A 26,839-nucleotide genomic window follows, 5' to 3' on the forward strand; every position below is an offset into this window, starting at 1 on the left:
GACCTTTTTTGTAGTGTTTAAGAATACGTGTGGATGCAGTTTAGCAACAGAGTGGCTGAGGTAGGGATTCAATTGAGCAGTTATATTTGGGATCTGGAACTCATTCCAGCATCAGTCCCTTTAAGGACATGCAACAAGTCATCATAAATTATAAAAAATACTTGAATTAAATTGAAACTGAGTATTGAATGGTCTTCATCTTGCACTTTCATGTGCATAATTTTAGGTAAACACATTAGAACGATTGTTCACTGATTTGTGAACTTAGCAAACAAAAATAAATATTTCTTCCATTGCAGATCAGTGGTTTGTTTAAGCCTGAAATTGCAACAGAGGTCATGATCAACCTGGGTATTAATGCACCAAAGTTTTCTAGAAATGGAATACAGCTGAATTGCAATCTGTATTTTGAATCTGGCATTGAAGCTCAGGTCAGCATGACTTCTAATCAGATAAAACTCAATATTCCAGCACCCAAAAAACCAGTCCAGTTCTTCAGTTATGGGTAAGTACAAGAAATTTTCAAAGTTTTAAGATGCTTGTAAACCCATTCATGACCATGTATTTTAATCTGATCTTTCTCTTCATTTACAGCTATAAAGTGTCTCTAATACAGAGTACAAAAATTGAGGAGGTCCCATCCAACATGGAAAACGAACTGAAACGATGCAGACCTTGGATGGCAGGAGAAAACGTATGTATAACATCAAGCTCAATGGACAGTACACCAAGTTATCCACTAACTCAAGAAAGAAGGTCAGTATTTTGTCTTAATGAGACTATAGTGAAACAAAAGCTGTCTTCTACTTTTCCTGATTTCCAGTTATTGCTCTAAGACAAATGCTAGGATGGCTTTCAGTCAATTTAGTGATTCACCTTGCTAACTATTTCAAGATAACTTCAATGCATCCAGTAACCCAGCAAGTGGCAGCATTGCTGCACAATGAACAGCAGGTAGTGCTTATTCCTCACAGCTCCAAGAACCCTGGAGTTGGCTGTGTGGGGTCTGCACATTTCCCCCCATCACCATTTGTGCTTCCCCTTAGTGTTCCCACTTTATTCCACCTGTCAGAGACATGCAAGTTGTAAATTATCTCTGGTATGAGGACAGTAGGAGGACCAGGAGGAGTTAGATCTGGTGTACCAAAATTTTTTTATGCCATGGGTCAATACCATTAATCAAAGGGTCCGTGGACCTCAGGCTGGAAACCACTTACTTAGATGACACCCTACCTGCTGAGTATTATCACGATGTTCAGCATTATATTTGTCAAAATCTATTACCTATAGTATCTTGTTTCTTTATCACTTTAGTGTATATCAGTAACAACCACTATAATAAATTTCATATATTGACTTAATTCTGAATCAACTCCACTGGATCCTTGGCTTCCTGATCAGAAAGGATAAACAACAACACTTTTGCTATAATTATCCTCAGTCTTGCTGGCCTACAAGGATGCATCCCTACAAGGATACATGCAAAACTGCATGCCAGATTCTGCCCTAACTCCACCTACAAGTTTGCAGGTAGTGGGCTGTATCTCAATTAACAATGAGTCAGAATAGAGGTAGGAGACAGAGAGCCGGGTGGTATGGTGCCATGCCAACAACCTTTCCCTCAATGTCAACAAAATAAAAGGGCTGGTTATTGACTAAAGGAAACAGGGCTGTACATATGCTTCTATTTCTAGCAAAGGTGCTAAGATGGACAGGCTTGTTAGCTTCAGGTTCTTAGCAGTGAACTCCACCAAAAACCTGCCTTGGTCCAACCATGTAGACACCACAGCCAAGAAAGCGCACCGGTGTCTCTCCTTCCTCAGAAGACTAAAGAAATTTGTCATGTTGCCTTTCACCCTTACAATTTTTTATCAATGCATAATAGAAAATACCCTATCTGAACACATCATGCCTTAGTGTAGCAACCGCTTTGCCTTTGAGCGCAGGAAACTGCAGTCAGTGGTGGACGCACCTCAGGTCTCCATGGTAACCAGCCTCCCCTTGATGGACTATGTCTACACTTCTCACTGCCTCACCTAAAGCAACCAAATTATTTAAAGTACTTATCCAGCCCCAAATTTCTTTCTTCTACCCCTTTCCATCAGACAAAAGGTACAAAAGCCTGAAAGCATTCACCATCAGGTTCAAGGATACTTTCTACCTTGTCATTATAAGAGTTTTGAATCGTTCCATAATGAATTAATCTATATGAACACTATGCAAGACAAGTTTTTCAATGTACCCCAGTACATGTGACAATAATAGACCATTTTAATTGTAATCAGGAAATATTTTTCCTTCCAGTTTAAAATATATTTTTAAAATCAGATCTTTGAATAATTATTATTGGAAAGGAGAGGTCCAGTGATTTCTATTTATTCATGCCTTATTCTTTACTCATGTCTAGATCTGTGATTACAATCGAACCTACAGGCGCAGTTACAGCCTACTCTGCATCACTAACATATGGGTCGAAGAAAATTGAAGAGGATTTGGAACACTTTCTTAAGTTTGCAGTCGAGATCGAAGGTGTGTGGACTACATGGTTTTGTACAATTTATTGAATTACAACATTCTACTAATATGCTGATCCATTCACCTCAAAAGTCCAACAAAACTAGGGTAAAGTGAAGGAAGCAGGGCAAAGGCTGGGATCTGAGAAGCAGAACTTTGGGCTTGGCAATATTTTTCCCAAACATTGACCCATAGTGTTGGAAAGCAGGGTCAAGGAAGATATTCTCCTATAAAAACTTACCTTCCACTTAGTGGTTCACAGATTAGGAACCTAAGGTGGCATAGCTGTCAGTGTTGCTCCCCAATGGCTCCAGAGACATGGACTCAATCCTGACTTTGGGTGCTGTGGATGTGTATTTTACACATTCTCACATGACATAGAAACATAGAAAACCTACAGCACAATACAAGTCCTTCGGCACACAAAGTTGTGCCAAACATGTCCCTACCTTAGAAATTACTAGGCTTACCTATAGCCCTCTATTTTTCTAATTTCCATGTACCTATCCAAAAGTCTCTTAAAAGACCCTATCGTACTCGCCTCCACCACCATTGCCGGCAGCCCATTCCACACACTCACCACTCTCTGAGTGAAAAACTTACCCCTGACATCTCCTTTGTACCTACTCCCCAGCACCTTAAACCTGTGTCCTCTTGTGGCAACCATTTCAGCCCTGGGAAAAAGCCTCTGACTATCCACACGATCAATGCCTCTCATCATCTTATACACCTCTATCAGATCACCTCTCATCTTCCGTTGCTCCAAGGAGAAAAGGCCAAGTTCACTCAACCTTTTCTCATACTGCATGCTCCCCAATCCAGGCAACATCGTTGTAAATCTCCTCTGCACCCTTTCTATGGTTTCCACATCCTTCCTGTAGTGAAGCGACCAGAACTGAGCACAGTACTCCAAGTGAGGTCTCACCATAGTCCTATATAGCTGCAACATTACCTCTCGGCTCCTAAATTCAATTCCAAGGGTTTTCCAGAGGTGCTCTGCTTTCATTTCACAGCTCAAAGTCATACTGGTAGATTAATTTGCTGATGTAAAAATGTGACAAAAGAGCCATGTGAAGAGAATAAATTTAAAGGCTACATGGAAATAGGACGTGGAATAGGATTGATGGAATTGTCATTTGGGAGCCCACATAAATTTGATGGGATGAATGGTCTCTTTTTGTGTCATGGTAAACAAGTAAAAATCATATTGTCAGTGGGATAAAATTTTACCTGAAACTCATCCTCTCTTTCAAAACATCTGCTAACTGATGAGGATGATTTGGGTGACTGAAGACACCAAAAATTAAAATCAGGCCATTGCAACAACATTCTTTATTGATTAGTCCTGTTCCTACACTTCTTTGGCAGTCACCTACCAGCCACATTAAAACAAGTCTTCTGTAATCCTATCTCTGATGTCAGCATTGACATAACTGCCATGCAATGACCAGCAGCCCAGCGGGCAGGTTCATAGTGATGTCCAGCCATGACTCTATGAATTTACTGCAGCGTTCTTGGCCAATGGTATTTTGTAGCTGCCCTTCCCTGCACTGGTGAGAGAATGTTTGTTTGATTTAATCATGAATGTTGAATTAGGCATGTAGTTAAAGGACTCGAAAATATAAAATTAATTTCATTAAGCTTATGTAGTCCCCTGGTAAGCCTCAGGCTCGCTCAGCTCGCTTTCATCTAGGGAGAGCAGCCTTCAGCCCCGCCAAACTGGGTAATCAAGTTTGTGTGGATGCTGTGTGATGTATCCCACTCCGCCAAATAACAGACAATACACCATATGGGATATGCGATTAAATGATTACGCTTTGTAGATCTTACTGGAACTATGTAATTAATAGAGATAAAATATAAAAGGAAGGTAAAAGGCGCCAAACTTATCAAAGTTCAACCACTTCGTGCACAACTGTTGGAGCTCAATTAACGGAGTCCTCTTTCCACCATTCGATCCTCCCCGACCACCTCGAACCGCCGCCTGGGACCAACCACGGTGGTTGACCAGACGCTCTGCACGAGTCTACCTTCGTCTCCTCTCCTCGCCGAAGACCCTGGGCCTCGGGGTCCATTCCGCCGTCCAGTTTACAGCATCATGTATCCTCTCTCTGTCCCCATCGCGCCTTCTCCCCCAAAGCCCGCGAAACAATAGCAAGAATATCATCTATCCCAATTGGTTAGCAAATGAATACAATTCTCTTATCAGTACTTAACCCAAAAAAGCTGCTAGAGAGAAATTTCTCAGCAGTTAACATAACAAAGAAGCCATTTTTATTAGCCTTAGCAGTAACATAAAAGAAGAAACCCCTTACACTTAAACTGTTTTATTCATATCATCTTATCAGTCATATAATTATTTACATTAAAGTAATATCAACAAATACTGCAAGAGCATGGTTGTAAGCCTGCCTTGGTTTCCTGTTCATTAAAAAAACAATGGCAGTTAAAGAGGAGACATATACACCCGAATTCCAGATAAAGTGGTCCTGCGTATCATAATTTCCTTTGATGAGTAATTTCATTTATCATTAGTTATTCTCCCTTGTTATTCTTAAGTGTGTGAGTTAATTTGCACTGTGATCATTATAAATTGTTATCATTTAACAGGCAGTGAAGCTACTGAGGTAGCAGCTGAAATTAAGTACAACCCCAACAAACACAGTCTTACAGCAGATGTTCAGATTCCCAAATTCGATGTTGGATTTGGCATGAAACTTGGAGCTGAAGACAAATCCGTACAGGACAGGACCGCATACTTTGTTAGATTTGATGTCACAAACAAAAATATACCCGAAGTGACCTTCAAGGGCCGAGCAAGGTGTGTATAAATAATGCGTTGGATGGTTGGTTTGATAATAGCAAAGGGGCAAAGACTCCTCACCAGAAGTGACCTTAAAGAAGAGAAGAGAAGTAACTTTTCAAAACACATGGTGATATTTTACCTACCCAATGAATTATTATGTGATTTGTTTTTTCAGTTCTGCTTCTTCAAAAATTAGGAAAAAAATCCGCAAATACTTGATATGCATTGCAGGTTTCTCAGCAACTGGGAAGTAGAAGAATCAGTACTGCAGAAACAAACCCTTTGCTCCTCATGTTTCAGTATAATCCGTATAGCGAAAAGCACCTTCTAGTCAGTTGCAGGATGTTAAATGAAATGGTCTTGAATAGTTCCAGCGGAGTTCTCAATGGATCCTGAAACATAGAGACATAGAGCTCTACAGCACAGAAACAGGCCCTTTGACCCATCTAGTTCATGCTGCACTATTATTCTGCCTAGTCCCATCGACCTGTACCTGAACCATAGTCCTCTGTAACCCTCCCATCCATGTACTTATCCAAATTTCTCTTAAGTGTTGAAATTGAACCCACATCCACCACTTCTACTGGCAGTTTATTCCACAGTGTTACCATCCACTGAGTGAAGAAGTTCCCCTTCATGTTCCCCTTAAATATTTCACCTTTCACCCTTAACCTGTGTACGCTAGTTCTAGTTTCACCTAACCTCAGTGGAAAATGTCTGGTTGCATTTATACTATCTACACCCTACATCATTTTGTATACTTCTATCAAGTCTTTTATCTATCTCCTGTGCTCCAAAGAATAAACCTAACCTATTCAACCTCTCTATATCTCAGTCCTCAGGTCTCAGCAACATCTTTATAAATTTTCTCTGTAGTCTTTCAACTTTATTGATAGTTTTCCTATAGGTAGATAACCAGAGCTGCACACAATATTCAACATAACATCCCAACTTCTGTACTGTAATTATAAAGCCCAATGAACCAAAAGCTCTCTTTATGACTCTATCTACCTGTGATGCCATACTCATGGAATTATGGATCTGTATTCCCAGATCCCTCTGTTCTATCACATTCCTTAGTACCCAACTGTTTACTGTGAAAGTCCTACCCTGGTTTGTCCTTCTAAAGTGCAACACATCGCACCTCTCTGCATTCTATTCCATTTTCAGCCCATTTTTCCCGTTAGCACAGATCATGCTGCAAGCTTTCATAGCCTTCTTTGCTGTCCACTACACCCCCAATCCCGCAAAATGCTAATCCAAATTAACACATTATCATCTGTGTTGTTGATATAGATGACACACAGCAACAGCACCAGCACCATCCCTGTGGCACATCACTATTCACAGATCTCCAGTCAGAGAGGCTACTACCTACTATCTCTCTCTGGCTTCTTCCATGAAGGCAAGGTCAAATCCAATTAACTACCTCATTCTGAATGACATGCAGCTGAATCTTCTTGACCAGCCTCCCATGACAGCCCTTGTCAAAGGCCTTGCTAAAGTCCATGTAGACAACATCCACTGCATCTATTTCTTCAACTTTCTTGCAGCCTCCTCAAAAAAACTATAAGATTGGTCAGCATTACTTACCACATACTAAGCCATACTTATTATCCCAAATCAGGCCCTGTCTATCCAAATATTTGTATATCTGGTCTCTTCGAATACCTTCCAAAAATTTACCCACCACTGACTACAGGCTCACCGGCCTCTAATTTCCTAACTTATTCGTGGAGCCTTTTTTAAATAAGAAGACACCATAATCTATCCTCTAATCCTCTGACACAACAACCATGGCAAATGCACTATAAATATCTCTGCTTGGGCCCCTGTAATGTTTTGCACTAGCCTCCCAAAAGGTTCAGGTGGGCTCACTGTCAGCCTTGGGGATTTATCCACCTTAATTTGCCCCAAGATAGCAAGTACCTTCTGTTCCATGATCCATATATATTGATGACTTCACTGCTGATTCCCCTCTGTTCTATAGAATGTGTGTTCATCTTCTGAGTAAGTAGAGATGCAAACAAGCCATTTAGATCTTTCCTGTCTATTTCAACTCCATGTATAGATGACCAGGCTGATCTTCAAGACAACCGATTTGGGGTCTTGTTATCCTTTTCTTCAAGGTATAACTGTAGAAGTCCTTGGCATTATTGTTCACTTTGTCTGCTATAGCAACCTTATGCCTTCTTTTAGCCCTCCTGATTCTCCTCTTAAGTGTTCTCTTACATTTCTTATATTTCTCAAGTACCTCATTTGTTCCTTGCCGTTATGCCTGCTGTGCACCCCCTTTTTCTTTCTAAGCATAAGCTCAATATCTTTCAGAAACCAAGGTTCCATAAACCTGTTAGCTTTGCCTTTTATTCTAACAGGAACATACAAACCCTGTACTCTCAGAATTTCACTTTTGTAGGCCTTCCACTTACCATGCCTTTACCAGAAATCAACCTATCCCGATTAATACTTCCCAGATCCTTTCTGGTGTTGTTACAATTGGTTTTTCTCCAATTTAAAATCTCAACCCAAGTACCAGACCTGAGCTTCTTCATAATGATCTTGAAAGAAATGGAATGATGATCAGCAGATCCAAACTGTTCTACATACACTTCTGTCACCCGCCCTATCTCATTTCCTAATAGGAGATCCAGTATCACACTGTTTCTTATTAGGACCTCTATATATTGATTAAGAAAACTTATATGAATAAATTTGACAAACTCTATCCCATCCAGCCCTTTTATAGCACGTGCATCCTGGTCAATATGTGGTATGTTAAAATCACCCACAATCACAGCCATATTTTCCTTGCAACATTTTGCTATCGCTGTACAAAATTGCTCCTCTAAATGCCACTGACTATAATATATTCTCATTAAAGTGGTCATCCCTTTCTTATTCCTCAGTTCTACCAGCATAACCTCAGTACTTTAATCCTCCAGTCTGACCTGTCTGAACATTGCCATGACATTTTCCCTGGCTATTAATGGCACCCCACCAATTTTAATCCTTCCTACTCTATCCCTGGCACATTAATATATAATATTAATGGTCAGGTCTCTCGTCTGAGTGCTACTTGTACCATGTAACCCAGTACACCCTGCAGGATGAAAAACAAAACCTGTCAAAGGGTGGATGAACCCTCTCGTAGGGTCAATGGCCATCTAGCAAACACGTGCCGTGAAGCGCGGAAAGGGCATCCTTTGCATTGAAACTTGGGCTGGCCATTCACTGCAACAGAACTTCCCCCAGCTGTCTTGGACCCCACCATGCCGCTGGATCCAGGAGAGGATGTTGAGAGGGTAGGTCTGGACCTGTGCAACCCCCTACTCACCTAAAATCCACTCACACACACGTTGTTCCTTTCTGAGGAGTGGGGTACCACCCCACTGACTGACTGAAAGGAACCATCATCATCCTATGGGATGGATAGCCAGAGAGAGAGAGAGAGAGAGAGATTGTAATATATAATTAATTTCACTTTCACAAAGCCACAAATAAAGTGTGGTCAGACAAATTCACCAAGGACTGTTAAGGGGCTCCTTTAATGTTAGGTTGCTCGCTCCTTTTTTTTTGGCCTTGTGGTATTAAACTGTAAAGTTCTTAAATTCTTTGTAGAAATTGAAATACATGCCAATTCCACAACACGGTCAGTTCATGCAGTATCTCAATGTACATCAAATTATGTATGTAAAATGTGTAATTAGTGATAGAAATATAGTGGTAATGAAAATCTCGATTCTGACTAGCATTATTTATCTTTTAAAGCTATGAAAGTGAGCAGAAAAATCTCTTGCTGCAAAGTGTTTTCACCATTCCTCAGCACAATGTTAGGACAAGCGTTGAAACTCAGATTCGGTGTTTACCTGATGGACTGTTTACTGAATTCAGCTTGGAAGCTTCTGCCCCTCTTTTTGCTGCTTCATATCAGACCAATTTCAAATACGGTAAGTTACTAATATGTCTATGTTAAATTTCAATTTTATTTTCTATATTTTCTGATAATGCAATGAAGAATTTGAACATGAGATGTTGCAACTTGGGCCTGTCATTTTCATTACATTTTACAGTTTTTCTTTCAAATATGGTATTTATACCATTTTATGTAGACGTTTTTCACCATAAATGAATAGGTAAGGGCACGTTGTTGCTTTCAGTGGAGCAGCAGTGTGCATCTTCTCCACCAACGTAATTTTTAGAATTGCATAGAAAAATTGTTTAGAAAGTCCAGAAGTAAATTCATCAGAGTAGAAATATTAAATTGAATATGATCCAACTATTCAGACATTCTCTAACATTTTTTTTCTAATTCTCATAGTGTTACAGATTTTAATCTATGCTTTTATAGAAATTAAAGAGGAATGGAAAATCGAAGAGTGTATTTTGTATCTCTATGTCATTTAGTTTATAATTGAGAAAAGAATTGTAGCCCCCTGGTAAGCCTCAGGCTCGCTCAGCTCGCTTCCATCTAGGGGGAGCAGCCCTCGGCCCTGCCAAAATGGGTAATCAAATTTGTGTGGATGCTGTGTGATGTACCCCACCCCGCCAAATAACAGACAATGCACCATATGCGATTAAATGATTACAATTTATGGATATTACTGGAATGTTGTAATTAATAGAGATAAAATATAAAAGGAAAGCAAAAGGCACCAAACTTACCAAAGTTCCACCACTTCGTGCACAACAGTTGAAGCTCAATTAACAGAGTCTTCTTTCCACCATTCGATCCCCTCCGACCACCTCGACCCGCCGCGTGGGACCAACCATGGTGGTCGACCAGACGCTCCGCACGAGTCTGTCTTCGTCTCCTCTGCTCGCCGAAGACCCTGGGCCTCAGACTCCTGCTCGGGGTCCGTCCCGTCAGCCAGCTTACAGCATCGCATCCACTCTCTCTGTCCCCATCGTGCCTTCTCCCCAAAACCCGCGCTACACAATAACTTACAGACACACAAGCAAGAATAACATCTATCCCAATTGGTTCATTCTCTCTCTTATCAATAATATAACCCAAACAAGCAGAGAGAGAGAGAACTCCTTACATCGCAGTTATTTCAGAAAAGCCATTTTAATTATAACATAACAGAGGAGCCATTTTGATTAGCCTGTGCAGTAACATAAAAGAAGAAACCCCTTACAAAAGGATTAAAGAAAAATAAAAATGGCCAACAGATGAAAAACAGAGAGCAGGAAGTGAGTGGTTACATTACTCTCCATTGAACCTCAACTGTGCTAGTACATATGAATTTGGTCTGATAGTCTCAAACAAATGAGAAACAAAGTAAATATTTTTAACTTGGAATTTCTATAAACTTTGGGCACAAATTAAAACTTTATGGTTAAATGAACAAGGTTTACACTGCACCCGCTGTCCACTTAATCCAGTCTTCTAATAATCTAAGTGAAAACCCTTAAACAGATCTAGTAGAAGGCAATGAAAATGTAGCCAAGGTTTGGAGGGTGTGGAATAGTTAAAAATGCTCTTCCTAGGGTAATCAAAAGTTCCAGCTCTCACATTGCTCCTCTTGTATCAGTGTGGGGCTTTCTACGTTTGCATCCTGGAATACACAAGCTAATGTCTGCAGTTTGTCTCACACTGTGTTAGGTTTCAAAGAGGCTTGGGTCATGTGCCACCAAGAATGGGAAAGATGAGCAGCCACTCAGTGATGCTGTGACCATTTAAAAAATCACTCTTAGCAATTGTATTATGCAGTACTACATACCTGCAGCGTAGTGATACTGCAATTAAATAAGGCAAAAATAATTTACATTTGAACTGACTTAAAATTGACAATCCAAAATGTATTTCTTAATCAAAATCTGTGCAATTTATTGCATCCTGTTTCATTTTCAGATTCTAAGAAGGTCCAAGTGGCATGGAACTCGGAAGCAATGTCTGACCTTCAAACGCTTAATGAGAAAATTACAAACATGAAAGCATTTGATACATACCAACAAACCCTAAATGAGCACCTTGACACCTTCCTAAATAAAAAGGTTGCACAAACTGATATGACGCTGAGACACATTATTGACAGATCATTTGAGGTAAGCACAAGCTATTCAAAATAGTAGCCTTCTTATTTTTATTGCCTTCAATGGAACCAAATTTCAAGAGTTGAGCTTGTTGCATCAGTTTTACTCTATCACTTTGCTAATACTCATGATCCAAAGAAAGATACAAGATTTTGATTTTTTTTAAAGAATTATTAGTGATGGGCCACCATCGAAAAAATATGTCAATCTGAAACCTTAAAAAGTGGCGAGAAATGCAGTAGATTATTTTAAAACTACCAAACAAATGATGAAGCTTTGTTGTTTGCAACATAACCTGTCCCTTTTCTTTACTGACACCAAATAAATGTATACAGTACTAAGCTAAAGTCTTAGGCACCCAAGCTATATATATGTGCCTAAGACTTGTGCACAGTACTGTATATTTACAGTATTTCTATTATCATTTCTTGAAGAATACATTCACAATCATTCCATAACTGCACATCATAAAAACAACAAATGGACAGACAGCAAAAAATATTTCCTATAGAATACTTTGCATCAATCTGATTATCAATTGTTCTCCTGCACAACATTCACATCTTTTGGTATTGCCTTTCTCATCTCCTATCATGCTGTTTCACAGTTTATCTTGACTGTAATCTGCCTTCTTCTGCTAACTACTTAATTCCCAGCAATGCTGATCAGCTGACCTCCCTTTCTGTCTGTCTTCTTAACCTGTTTTGTTCATGGCTTCATTTACTAAAGTACTTAGCTTTCATTATCATTAAACACACTCAAAAAATCCCATTCCAAAGTCCTGTTACTTCCTCGATGCATGACCATGTGTTAGTATCCCCGTTCAAGATGCGGTTCTTGCTGTTCCCTTGAAATGGCACTTAGCAGTACCGTAAGTACCTACTATGTAATTGTGACCCTTCCTGATCCTTCTTAGAAGGTCTACAGGCTTTGGCATTATGTTGAGTATGTCATCCTTCTATAACATCAACCTTTCCCTGGTTGTGTGGGTCTACATTTGCTGGTTCTTTCAGTCTGTTCCGTCATGGCCAGAGAATCAACAGCAGTGGCTTGTCTTCCTCCATCAGCTACATTATCGCTAGATTCCCTCAAATTCCATCTTCCTTTATCGGCAATAACATTTCTAGATTCTCCAGGGTCCATCCACTTTCCCACCCTGCACCAAGCCATCCCCTTTTGTTTCTCATGCACCTGCAGCCTCTTTATGCTGTCATCTTTAACATGATAACACTCAGCTTTACTGTACCAGAACATCATCACCTTCTGCACTATAACACCAGTTGTCTAACATGACAAGGATTCCCTTCCAGATATATATCTGGCCTAAGGCTCTGCCATGTATCCAATTGCATAGTCACCAACTCATGACTCCTTGCAATCTTGCTATCCTTCATAGGCTTGAGCTATGCTTCCAATCCTGGAGCTCCTTTGACATCAAATCTGCCTAAATAAAGTATATAATTATGGGCATTTTGTTAAGCTTTAGTTTATCTACAATTAATAATCTTATCCATGAATTGCTACTTCTAGTCCAAACTCTAATCTAACATTAATGTAAACTTATTTCAATAAATTGTTCTGCAGAAGCATCAGTGAGTATTTTACCTTGTTAATATTGTGATGTAAATGCAAGTCATTGTTATTGGATCATGATTTTTATAAGATGAAAATATTTTCATCAGTAAGAAATGGAAGTTTCAGTAGTATTATGGGCTCATTTGCAGGCTATTTGTCTTTTACACCTGTAGGGAATTATGCAGCAGCGATTAATTCAAAGCAGGGAAACAAACATATGTATTTCTTTTTTGGCAGGCAAGCAAAATGTGGTTACAACAGGCTAATGGTAAAGTTCCATTTGCTCCCACCATTCAAAACCATTTGCAAACTCTGGGGAACTTGGATTTGAAGCAAATGAAATTATCTTTCACTCTTCCAGAAAAACTCTTTTTAAAGAAGTAAGTTTACTTAATCAAGGGACAAAGAGTTGCTTTTCAAAGCTCGCTGCTGAAAGTTTGATCTCTGTCCTTTCCCTGTTCTAATTACTGAGCAACATTCTTATGGATCCCAGGCTGCAAGTTTCCATCACTGGTTTATCCACCTAGCAATTTGCCAGATGGGAAATTAAAATACAAACTGTTATATTGATCCGCTGTCATTAAATTCATCTTGCTTCAATTTTCTGCTATTCCCTGCAAGTATTGGAGTGAACTTGCAAACTGGATTTCAGGTTTTCTATTTAAAATTTCAGTAGATATTTAACTATCTGTCAAATGCTGAAGTCTGAATCTTTCTAAGTGACAAATCGCACTGCATCTGTCACTACAATTATTGCTGAACACCACATGCTGCACATCAGTGGGGTCCTTTACACTAGGGATTTACTTCTTTGATCTTATACCAGGTTATCAAGCATAGCATATCTCCATAGCATAGAGTTAATGGGTATCATAAGTCTGAAAATTCAGAGACACAGGGCACACTAAGTAATTTTTGGAATTATTTTCCTTCCATTTTAATGTTTGAATTATTTCCAGGTATACCATGTTCCTAGATATTTATTTAATTTTCTCTGCTTTAAAAATTTCTCTGAAATTCAAGGGCATTTAATAACTGTTGAAGCCTGTGCCAGCTTTGAAGTGAACAAGGCTCTGCTTGTAGCTTTGCCTTTTATCAGAGGTTTTTATCATTGTACTCCGCACAATGGCACCTGCAGGTTTGCCCCAAGCAAATCTGATTGCTTGATTGAAGGCTGCAAGTAGCTTTGTGCATCAGGAACAGGTGAACATGATTGGATAGGGACATGTTACAACCGGACAATAAGTTGGGTCCTGCATAATTTGCCTACTGTCCACTGAATCTAGTATCAGTAATTATCAGTAAGAGTTCAGAAAATTTACCAGAATCTGAACAAAAAGCAAATGTTAAGATATAAGGATGACTTATTTTACATTTTAGGTTTCTCCATCATCTCATCTCACCTTAACTCATCTGACCTGCTGTTTATGCTTCATTATATTCTTCCTCTATTTCATCTAGCTGCTTATTCAGTGACATTGTGTCTTCATTAGAAAGTCTCTCGTTTTCCATGCCTAGCTATAATTCACTTTTCTATTAGTATTTAGCTAAAAAAAGATCATTGTTCAATTCCTAAGCACTGACCTTTTACTTTTGCCCAGTGATGACCACATCCCTTTCCACTTTACCATAAAGCATGAAGATCGAATACAAACTGTTACAAGATTTTATTTGCTTTTAATAAGAACCATAGCTAATATTCTTGTTTTTCTTTTCTTTCCTCCACTACATCTTTCCCATCATAGTCAAGGCTCCATCGCAGGTACATTTGGGGATAATAAAGTTGACATTCACGTTCCAATTCCTTTTGGTGGGAAAGTGTTTGAAGAAGTTACACTTTTTCCAAGAACAGTGAGATTACATCCGGTGGCTAAAAAAGTGCTCGGAATTACTTCACCATCGAATGATTACACGATACCATCAGTTTTTATTCCTCTTTTTGGAGAAGTAACTTCTATTCCTTCTTTTACAATTCCCAAAATATACAAGTTCCAGATTCCTTCAATCGACAAGCTGGAATTCTCTTCCAAGCTGAACAATAATTATTATAACTGGACCTCCAACTTTAAATGTGAACGCAGTAGAAAGCAAGATGGAAGACCATTTTCAGTTGACCTAGATACCAAAGCAGACTCAGTTCTGGATTTTTTGTCATACCAACTGAAAGGTGAGTATTTTAATAATGTGTTACTGAATTCTTCTTTATAGTCATAGTCATACTTTATTGATCCTGAGGGAAATTGGTTTTCGTTACAGTTGCACTATAAATAATTAAATAGTAATAAAACCATAAATAATTAAATAGTAATACGTAAATTATGCCAGGAAATAAGTCCAGGACCAGCCTATTGGCTCAGGGTGTCTGACCCTCCAAGGGAGGAGTTGTAAAGTTTGATGGCCACAGGCAGGAATGACTTCCTATGACGCTCAGTGTTGCATCTTGGTGGGATGAGTCTCTGGCTGAATGTACTCCTGTGCCCAACCAGTACATTATGTAGTGGATGGGAGACATTGTCCAAGGTGGCATGCAACCTGGACAGCATCCATATTTATTTATCCATATTTATGATATCCAAATTTATGAAAGGAGTATGAGAGGTGACTTGATAGAGGTTTACAAGATGATAAGAGGCATAGATAGAATGGACTGACAAAGACTTTTTCCTAGAACAGAAATGGCTAATTCAACAAGGCATAGTTTTCAAGAAGGAAAGTATAGGGGGTAAGTTCTTTACACAGAGTGTGGGCAGAACGTTCTATTGGGGTGGTGGTAGAAGAAGATACATAAGAGGCATTTTAAAAACTCATATAGGCACATGTATGATAAAAAAATGTTGGAGGGAAAGGTTAGATTAATCTTATAGTCAGTTAAAAGGTCCGCATAACATTGTGGGTTTCAGGGTCTGTACTCTGCTGTAATGTTCTGTTCTTCTATGTTCTATACCATGTTTTATTTAAGCATATTTGATGTCATTAATTTCCTACTTAGTCACATGTTCTGTTTGAAGGGAAGGCAATAGTTATGAGTTTCTCAAATAATAAAATAAAACACATGAATTTCATAGCTCAGGTGATTGGCTTGAGACCATTGTTTGACAGCAACATCCACTTCCCATGTAAGAATTTGGAAGAACAGTTTTACAAGGATTTGTCCCACAGTGTTTGGAATCAACACTGTAAAGTTCATGATCTGAGAAACAAAGACAATAATATTATAGTTGATCAATAAGTTTGCAAACTTTTGAAAACTGCATTAGGCATGAAAACTAATTACAGTTGTTGGATTTCACAAGTTTTCATTGGCGTAAATAATTTCACCATTATAAAACTATCATCTACTTAGCTGCTGTGCCTGAACTTAATTCCAAGTGCAATTTAAAATTTATGTATTTTATGTATCATAGGTTCAGCACTCTCAAGCCAAGCTGGAGAACATCTATCTACAGATATCACTGGATCATTTAAACATTCCTTACTTACATCTTCAGTAAAGCTATTAACAAAGAACCATGGTTCAAATGATAAATCTGAGGTAGAATTTGAATGGCATGCACTTAGTATAGGAGCAGCAAAGACCTCCTTGATTTCATCATATCAATTTGGGTTTGGACATGATTCAAATTTCGAAATACAAGGGCGTGCAAAAGGAATGGTAGAGGTATCTTCATTTTATTCTGCTTGGAACTATACCATGTCTGAAACATTTAAATCCTATAAGGAAGGCAGTGGAAGTTCAATTTTAAATTTCAATTCTGCATTGCTCCAAATTACCAACAGAATGAACAATGAATTCAGCAGCGATAGTTTAACATTTTCCTCAAACACTGAGAGCTCATTATTAAATCTAAAAAATATCATCAAACTAAGGATGACAAATAGGAGATACGAAGTGAAATGTGACACTTCAGGCCGGTCTCATAACGGTGACTTCATCAGCAACATTAAATGGACTAACACCAATAAAGGACTGAAGATAGAGAACAAGCTACGTGGTCACATGTTTGATGCTACCATAGAAGCTGCAGATCATCTCAGCTACAATGAGGGACAACTGAGTTTGTTATTGAACTCAACAGGAAAGTATAAAGAAATGCAAACAACCAACGGATTGAGTTATTGGAACTACCGTTTCCACAATGTATTTGCTGTTGTATTAAATGATAATGGTCTGCAGTTAGAGTCCACTGCACTTTTCCCTTTTGTAAGTAACCAGGGTACTCTGAGCATTGGGAATGGTGGTCTGAAAGCTGAAGTGAACTCAAGTTTTAACATAGATCCTGTTGATCTGAAATCTAGATTCAAAGTTAATGTTCAACAATCAAAAGCCACCATGGTATTTGCCATCCTAGATGATTATACTAGTTATGTTAATTTGAATTTTAATGGATTAATAGATAGCAATGGAGTGCAAATGTCCAGTTCTTCTTCAGGTAGTATTTTGGACACTAAAGCAAGCAATAACTTCATTCTTGGTCTTAATAAAGCACAAGGGCTGGACCTTCTCACAACTACAGAGATGGCATATAAAGAAATTGTATTTAACCATACAGATCACTTTACTATTAATTCAAGAGCAATCAATGCAGAAATGCAGACCAATGGGCACCTTAATTCAGAAAGAATCTACCACCAAAATTTACAAATGCTATTGCAAAATTTCAAATTTTCCTGTGATTATGATAACAGTTTCAAATACCAACAACTCGATCTTACCCATACTGGACAATTTCTGCTTGAACCATTCAAGATTAATTTGAAGGGTGAATTCATGGGAAAGCAGAATGCCCATCAGGTGAAACATTCTTATGACTTGCAGTGTGCAGAATGGCAAGTTTTATTAAGTGCAAACACAACTGGAAAAGTGCAGTCAAATAAAATTAATCACAAGTTAAACTTGGAAATTGTTGGACTTTCTGCATATTTCTCCAGCGATGCATCTTGCAAATCAAAACAATTGCAATTAGTGAATCGGGTTCGTACAGCAGCTCTTCCATTTATCTTCACCTTTGATGCTGATACTGTTGCCGATGGAAATGTTGATTACTTGGCCAAGCACAATGGAAAGCTTATCAATAAACTCCAAATGAAGGCAGAACCATTTGCTCTTGCACTTCATCATAGCTATGAAGGAACTTCTGAACATAGTAATAACAATGAGAAATTGTTACAGACACTTCTGAAAAACACCTTAGATGTTATGGTGAATCCAAGTGAGCAATCTAGTAAATGGAAATTGGAAGGTCAGTTAAACAATAATGGCTACATGCAAACTATCTATGCCTACAATAATCCAGACAGAATTGGCATGAACATTGAAGGTGAAGCAAAGGTTGATTTTGTCAAAAAACTCTCCTTTAAGGGAAAGGACACTGTTGATCCAGATGAACCATCGAAGATAAAAATTTTAGGTAATCTGCAATATGATAAAAATACAAACGTTCATGTTGTTGACATACCTTTCTTGGAAGACTTGCCCAGGTACTTCAACTACTTAAAATATGAAGTTTTAAATGCTTTGGAGTCCTTGAAAGACTTTTTGATGAACATGAAGGTTTATGCCCAGAAATACAAGATTATATTGCGCCAAATAAATGATTACATCAAAGACGTGGATTTAGACTCGAAGATTAATGAAATAAGGGATAAAGTGTTAAAGTTTGTAACAGATTATGAGAACTCAGCAGAACAATTCAACCTTGCTTTGATCGAGATATCCAATAAGACGCTGACCAATGTGCAGATTTATCTTAACTATCTGAAAGAGTATGATACATCTGAATTGAAGGATGCCATTACAGAGTTCACTAAGATGATTATAAATCAGTTGGCAAGAACTGTTGAACGATATGAAATAACCCAAAGAGTTCTGAAGATTGTCATTCAAATGCAGGCATTTCTTGAACAACTTGCTCAGCAAGAAACTCACATGGCTCAGTGGATTCAGGATCAGTTTACAGCGTTACAAACTAAACTGAAGGAAGTGCAGGCACAACTCCAAAACATCAATTTGCAGGAACTGGCCGACAGACTAAATCAACAAATTTCAACAATTAACTTCAGTGAGCTAATTGAAAAACTGAAACAAGCACTAAATGCATTTGGTAAAAAGGTAAATGATTGGATTAGAGGCACATACCAGATTTTTCAGTTTTGTGCTGAGGCCGTGGGTATAGATGATACTATTAAATACATCAATACCAAGATACAGAAGATTATTACAGTATTTGAACTTGATAAATTGATTCAGAAACTTCTTGACGAAACTGTGCAATTCATCAAACAACACAAGGTGAAGGAAGTAATACAAGGAGTCATAGCTACTCTTAAAAGAATTGATGTGAAGGCATACATTGAGAGAGCAGTTCAGTATATTAGAGAACTATCTGAACAGATAGGATTATATGACTTCCAGAAAATGATTGACAAATTTAATGAGGTTCTTAGCAAAGTTATTACAGATTTAAAAGAATTTGATTATAATGCTTTTGTTGATCGAACAAACAACTGGATCCAAGAAACAAGCAAAGTTGTCAAAGATAATATAAGCAAATTAGAACTAGAAGAGAAAGTTAAATCCATGTTGAAATACATTCTAACAATTCACTGTTTAATTGACGACTACCTGACACAGAGAAATCTCAATGAATTGGTTGATGTGCTGGTAGATGTACTCAGAAGTGTAGCTGTGGCAATTCACAATGATCTAAAAACTGAATTTGGTGATATAATCAGGGAAATCCACAGAAGGATCAGTGAAATGAATATCTACAATGAACTGCAAAGTCACTGGCGAGATGCTGTGCGTTATTATGAAATGCTTATTCATCACCTCACAACAGCATATCAAAAGGCAAGAGAGAATATTGCAATTTTTGCAGCAAAGAATGATCTTACAGATGTAGTAAACCAAATATACGCTTACCTCGAAGAAGGTTTTGTTGTTCCAGAGCTGAACCTAGGTTTAATAACTGTACCTCAGTTTGAAGTCAGCATACGGGCTATTAGGCAAGGACAGATTGTCATTCCATCATTTACAGTACCTCTGACAAATCTAACTACAGCATCTTACCATGTTAATTTACAGAAACTAAAAACTATTACGATTCCTACAAAATTTGAAGTTCCACCAATCACCATTCTGAATGTATTTACTATCCCTTCCTTCACAATTGACTTGGAAGCAATTAAGAACTTCATTCTCACAACAATTCATGACATACAGAATTTTGAAATTCCCACAGGAACATTCTCTCTAACTTCAGATCTGAATTTTCCCATGCAAACACTTCCAAACATAATGCTTCCTGCAATAGATTTCAGTGCATTCACTGAGCTTGATTTCAGGATTCCAAAAGTGAATTTAAACAACTTCATGCTGGACAACATTAAGATTCCTGAATTCCAGCCGCCTCGTATACCCCACCAAGTATCTGTTCCTGCATTTGGAAAACTCAGTGGTATGTTCAGTATTTCATCTCCTGTTTACAACTTGCACACCACTGTTAGAATTCACAACAGCACAGTTGTTGAAAGCAAACCTGAACTTCTAGCTTGTATCACAGCAAAAGGCAAATCAAGTTTTGACATCCTATCATTTGACTTAGAAGCTAAAGCTCAGCTATCAGTTCTTGAGCAGAATCTTCTGAAACTAAGTGAAAATATCAAGCTTGACCATTCAGCTGTCGTCATTGACCACAAAGGAATGCTTAATTTCTCAAAACCATTTGTGAACGGAAATACAGAGACCTTACTTAAAATTACCTCTGAACCCTACAAAGCAGAAGCAAAGAATGTTATAGGAATAAGAATGGACAGAGGACTTTCCACAAAAATGGAGACAAATTATCAACATGATTTCAGTGTACCAGATTTATCGTTATCAAGTCAAGTGTCTCTGAATAATATTGTTGAAACAATTGTTAATGAAAAGAGTGTAACAAGCACTGTCACTACGAATACTGGTGGAAAATTCTCTCTTAAGAACTTCTTTGATGAAGGATTATACAGAGGTGAAGGGAAATTGAATCTGGATGAAACTGCTCTTAAAGTCACATTTGTTAGTAGCACAGACTCTAAATATGTAAACATGAAACAAAGCTTCAAGACTGAGATCTTCCCTTCATTTAATGCCAATTTAATGTTGTATGCAAATACAAGTATTGCACAGATTGGAAATAGTATTTTAAGTGTGGATGGAACTGCAGATCTAGCATCGTTGGAAGTAAAATTAATGGGAAATCAACATTCTGACCTCCGAGGTCATGCAGTGGGTACAGTGGATAATTCATTTACCTTCACAGTAAAACCATTTGAAGTTGTTGTGAAAGAAAGAAATACTGTCAATGCAAAAGTTTATTTCCCTTTTACACTTACTGGGAAAGTAGAGTTCCTGAATAACTATGAACTGACATTAAATCCAAATGTACAGCGTTATGTCTGGGAAGTAACTTCAAGGTTCAATGAGTACAAGTACAAGCATAATATTATTGCAAGTAATAATGAAGAAAATATAATTTTACTTCTTGCATTGACTGGTGATGCAAATTTGAATTTCCTGACCTTGCCCATTACCATCCCGAAATCTCCTATTAAAAAATATTCTCTTTGGGAAGATGCTAGACTCAAATCATTTTTGAGAACACCACGACAAACATTTGATTTAAGCCTGAAGACTGAATACATTAAGAACAAAGATGTTCATGACTTTAGAATTGACTTGACACCTGTTTGTAAGTGGTTTGGAGATCTTCGTACAAAATCTGAAAATGCCTTTAAAGAGATTAGAGACAGCATTTTGAAACAATTAAGAAATGATCGATCACAAGTAAATCCCAGTGCAAGTTATCTGCCAAAATTTCTTCGTATACCAAGTTATACCATACCAGTACTGAAGGCTGAAGTCTCTCCTTACAGAGTAGAGATTCCAAATTTCCATTTTGTTGCTACAAGAGAAATTACTACTCCAGCCTTTAGATTGCCAATTATTAATTTTAACATGCCTTCCTATACTTTTGTTATGCCATCCTTTGAATTCACATTGGTGAACATTCCTGACAGTCTTTACAAATTATCTTTTCCAACGATCAAAATACCTGCTATACAAGAACCTATCAAGCTTCCAGCTATGGGCAATTTGACATATGATTTCTCACTTAAATCAAGTTTAGTAACACTTGGTGCTCATGCTGAACTTTTCAACCAGTCAGATATAATTGCTCGTTATAGTGTCTCATCTTCATCTATCTTCACTTCAAACTTCAAAGCAGAAGGAACAACAAGCCTAGCAAGAAGGCGAAGGCTGAAATTAGCAACAACTATTTCTGTTCACCATGAGGCCTTTGAGGGAAAGCACAACAGCACTCTAAGTTTATCATGGAAGAATATTGATGCTTCAATTAATACTAGAGCAAACATTAAACTTTCCAATTTAATCTTTAACTTCACACACGATTTGAGTGGTAATACAAGGTCTAAACCCAATGTGCAATCAAAAGTGTCTCTTGACTACAGGCTATTAGTGCCTTCATTTGAAACTGATCTTGAAGGAAAAGCTCTGCATTCACTTACCTTGGGAGATCTTGCATCATACTTCAATTTGGAAACTTCAACTAATGCTCAGGTCGGAGGAAGTGTGTCTTCCATAAACAAATTCTTCTGCGGTTTGAACAATGAAGCAAGTGTTTACCTCAGTTCAAATAATATTCGTTCCAATGCAAAAGTTGATCTAAGTTCTTCAGCTAAGACAGTTTCTGGTAATAGTTTTAATATTGTGATGAATGAAAACCTTGCTTTGGAGGCAACCACAAGACGTATTTTTGCTGTATGGGAACATTCTGGAAATAATTTAATTACACCTATGAACTCATTGACAACGAAAGGTAGTCAGACCTCTAAAGCAACACTGGAATTAGCACCCTGGAGTGTGACAGCAAATCTAAATGCCAAATTTAGTCAACCCAGTTCTTGGTGGAACAGGGCAGATGTGCAGCAGGAGGTGGCTGTAAGTATCACACCAGAGAGCCAAGCATTGAAATGGAATCATAATGGTCACCTCTTTTCAATGAGCTACAGTAATGCAGTAGAACTATTAAACAATAGAACGGAAATACGTCTTGACCTGGCTGGATCCTTGAAGGGATATGTAGCTTTCTTGAAAAAAATATGGCTTCCAGTTTACGATAAAAATTTGTGGGATGTGCTAAAATTTGATGTGACTGCCAGTGAGATGGAGAAACAATACTTTAATGTATCTGCATTAATAGTGTGCATAAAGAGTGAAGAAGGCTTTCTTATTCCCTTCCCGGTCCAGAGGATAGCAAATGGTCTAAGAGTATATGTCCCTGAAATTACACTTCATCTCCCTAAGTGGATCAAAAATGTACCAGAAGCGATACTTAGCAACCTTGTTCCAACAGCTGGAGAAGGCGCAATTCTCGATGAAATTACATTTCCAACAATCACAATACCACTGGTTAACATTGTTGTGCCTTCATATAAATTCCACTTGTCAGAATTAAAACTACCAAGAGTCTTCATCACTCCTGAATTTAACATTCCATATACTACACTTCAAGTGCCATCATATACCATTAACTTCACAGATATTACTATTCCATTGAGGACAAACATCCTTCCATTTGAAGTTATTTTGCCAGATTTTCCCATTATAAGTTTTCCTGATGTGAGCATTGATTCTAGGTATATTGAATATAACAAAATCCCTTATCTTGAAGTGACAATACCAAAATTCAGAGTCATGATTTTTCAGTTTACTTTATCAAGGTTTTTTGGAACTGCTGGACAATATTTCAACCTAGGCACCAATGCAAAGCCGGCAGCAGATTCTGAACCACCAGCCCTAATAATCCCAGCAAAGACAATAGAGATTCCATCACTGACAATACATCTGCCTCTAGCAGTTGTTTTCCCAGCATTTAAGTCATTAACTGGAAACATCAATGTTTTGACACCAATATACAACACTTCATGGATTGCCAGTGTGAAATCAGATGAAGACAAAGCAAATATGTTGATGGCAACAGTGGAAGCCACATGTAGTTCTACCATGCAGTTTCTGGAATACGAATTAGAGGGTAAGTTCAAATATAGTAATATATTTTTATTCTTAAAAAGTGGAATGTTATTGAGCTTAATAGATACTGTACATCCTAACTTTGAGTAATTTTTCCATTCATTTCGTTTCACCGATACCTATACCAATCATATACTGAGGCACTCCATTTATTCTTTTTTAATGGTTAAATTTAAAAAAGCATCCTCTTTTAATTTGTAAGAATTCCTAAAATATATTTATAATTGCCTAAATAATCTAGTTTGTTCATCAAAATTAATGTCTTCATAGTTTAAAAATTGATAAGTGAGTCAATATTATGCAGAAATATATTGATTTATAAGTATTGAAAATAACATTTTTAAATGTCAATTTTTCCCCTCTTTCACAGCAAATGCATTGCTAAGTGAAACAGATGATGGCTACAATGTGATTGGAAAATATATATTCTCCCATCCTGACTTAAGTATGGAGTGGCAGGAGAATTATGTTTTTGAGAATTCAAGGTATGTTGTACATTTTTATTATAGTTTTGGATGATGTATAATTTGTTTAATTTTCAATTAACAGCCTCTGAAGGGCTAGATTTGGCAGAAAATAGATTAGAATTTTATAATAAACTTCAGAGAACTGTGATGATCAATAGGCAGCATAACAGCATTGCTAATAACGCTGCTACATTACAACTCCAGCGATTTGGGTTCAGTCCTAAATTCTGTGCTGTCTGTGTGGGGTTTCCTTTGGATATTACAGTTTCCTCCCATGTTCTAAAGATGTTTGAGTTGCTAGGTTCATTTGGCCTCTGGAAATACCCTCTGGTGTACAGGTATGTGCATGAAAATGAGGGGAGAATAAAAATGGGATTAATGTAGGATACTATAAATGGTCCTTGATAGTCAGTGTGGGTGGGGATTAGGGAGGTAAGGGGAGCACTTTCCAATATGTATGAATCTATGGATATTATTTGATACTTACAATCCATTGCAAAGATGATTACAATTCCATAATCCAAATATTTTTTCTTCCATCACAAGCTATCTTCTAAAGCCCTCTACCACTGGCCCCCCTCATCTTTCACTTCCAAATATCAGTGTAAGAAATATAAACCTTTTGACAGAGATTGGAAGGGAAAGTGAGGAGAATAAAATGGGTTGGATTAGCGTAAATGGGTGCTTTATGGTCAGCAGAGATTTGATGTGCTCCCAGAGTCTGTTTCCACACTGCACTGACCTTCTCCATGACTATTACTAGACTCAGATTTGTATTTCATAATGATCACTATCAATTCAGTTGTTTGTTCCTTGTAAAATCATCTAATTCCAGCTCTGACCCTGCCGCTCACCCTAAGGTTTTTACTTGTGGACACGATGATTGTGGGGCTGTCTTTGCTTACCTACCATGGTGAACTCGCTTAAATCAACAGTTCATCAAAATCTCCAGCATGTAATGCTCTCTAATTCTGATCACCATCACAGCTGATATTGTTAAGTAACACTGGTTCCCATTCTGATACTGCTTCCATTTCTAAATAAATATCCCTGTTTTCTTTCCTTCCTTGTTGCACCACTTGTCTCCTCCCTGTTATGATCTTTTACAGTAGTGTAATCTTTATACATATTTGCATAATTCCGATTCAGTTCTTTTATGCACATCATAGTTTAATTGTCCCCTCATTGGAGGCTTCATTATCTGCTGTTATGGCTGTAATTTGATGCAGCCCCATCATATCTCAACATGGATGGTGTTGTTCAATTTACAACTAATATATAAAGGATGAAAAGGATCCAAAAACATCCCTCACTTCAATAGAAAGGTCCAGCAAATGGATGACAAAGATGAGTGAGTGTTTCCAACAGATTTCAACTTGAAACCCCAAGTGATAGATCCACCTTTGCTTCTTCCTGAGTATTCAGCCAGTTTGATTCATGCTCATGGTATAAGAAATGTCTAACTGGATACTGTATAAAAAAAGAATAGAACCAGACAACATCTCTGTTGTACCACTGAAGATGCATTGCAAAACTAACCACATATCTAGCCAGAATGTTTAAGTATGGCTACAAAACTGGAACCTGTCCAACAATGTGGAAAATTGCACAGGTTTGTCCTGTTATTCTGTTAACAGAATGTATCTATTCCAGCTAATGACTGTTCCATCAGTTTGTCGGAAACATCAATAAAGTGATAAAAAAAATTTTTGACAACATTGATGCCAAATAGCGTATGTTCAGTAATGAACCTTTTGGGTTTCGTCAGAAAATATCTCATTACAGACTTAATTCCTACATAATTTAAAGAAGTGCATTGCAGGGGTGAGGTGAAAATGATTACCATCGACAATAAGGCTGAATTTAATGCTCAGTTTGTGTATTATAAAATAACTCTAGTAAAGCAAAGGCAAGCTCTCCTATGATTAGGTAATTGTGGCTCAAACAGATCGGTTATACAAGATGCAGGACAACACAGCAGGAGTTCCTCAAGGCCCAACCATCTGCAGTCGCTTCATCAATGTCCATGTTCAATTTGGCAAATGAGAAAGGATCAACTGATAGAATGAAACTTAAGGGATCTTTAGGGAAAATATTATAATAGAATCTTATATAAAGGCAGGAAGTGATTTTGTTTGATCTTAAACTATGTATGGTCTCAAACTCTGAACAAAGCAAACTATGAAGGTGTAAGGTATGAGTTAGCTATGGCAGATTGGGAAACCACATGACTAGCCAGAACACAAACTGTAAGAGCTTTTACTGGTATGTAAAAAAGGAAAGACTAGCTAAAGTATATTGCAGGTCCTTTAAAAATGAAGTTAGGTGCTAGTATACCAAAGAATAAGG

At 37.8% G+C, this 26,839-nt stretch overlaps 1 protein-coding gene across 2 annotated transcripts in view; it reads left to right on the forward strand.

The window, feature by feature from the left end:
* apoba (apolipoprotein Ba) overlaps positions 1-26,839 on the forward strand; it is a 70,561-nt gene that overhangs the window by 27,491 nt on the left and 16,231 nt on the right. For both annotated transcript variants that reach the window (XM_072251319.1, XM_072251320.1), the window contains 10 exons: positions 300-505; positions 595-756; positions 2,408-2,529; positions 5,125-5,335; positions 9,089-9,267; positions 11,175-11,368; positions 13,169-13,311; positions 14,677-15,098; positions 16,336-24,024; positions 24,394-24,508. In XM_072251319.1, the coding sequence (XP_072107420.1) occupies positions 300-505; positions 595-756; positions 2,408-2,529; positions 5,125-5,335; positions 9,089-9,267; positions 11,175-11,368; positions 13,169-13,311; positions 14,677-15,098; positions 16,336-24,024; positions 24,394-24,508 (9,443 nt within the window). The remainder of the gene's footprint in view (positions 1-299; positions 506-594; positions 757-2,407; positions 2,530-5,124; positions 5,336-9,088; positions 9,268-11,174; positions 11,369-13,168; positions 13,312-14,676; positions 15,099-16,335; positions 24,025-24,393; positions 24,509-26,839) is intronic.

This window comes from Mobula birostris, chromosome 2, assembly GCF_030028105.1.
Source record: "Mobula birostris isolate sMobBir1 chromosome 2, sMobBir1.hap1, whole genome shotgun sequence".
Classification (NCBI taxonomy): Eukaryota; Metazoa; Chordata; class Chondrichthyes; order Myliobatiformes; family Myliobatidae; genus Mobula; species Mobula birostris.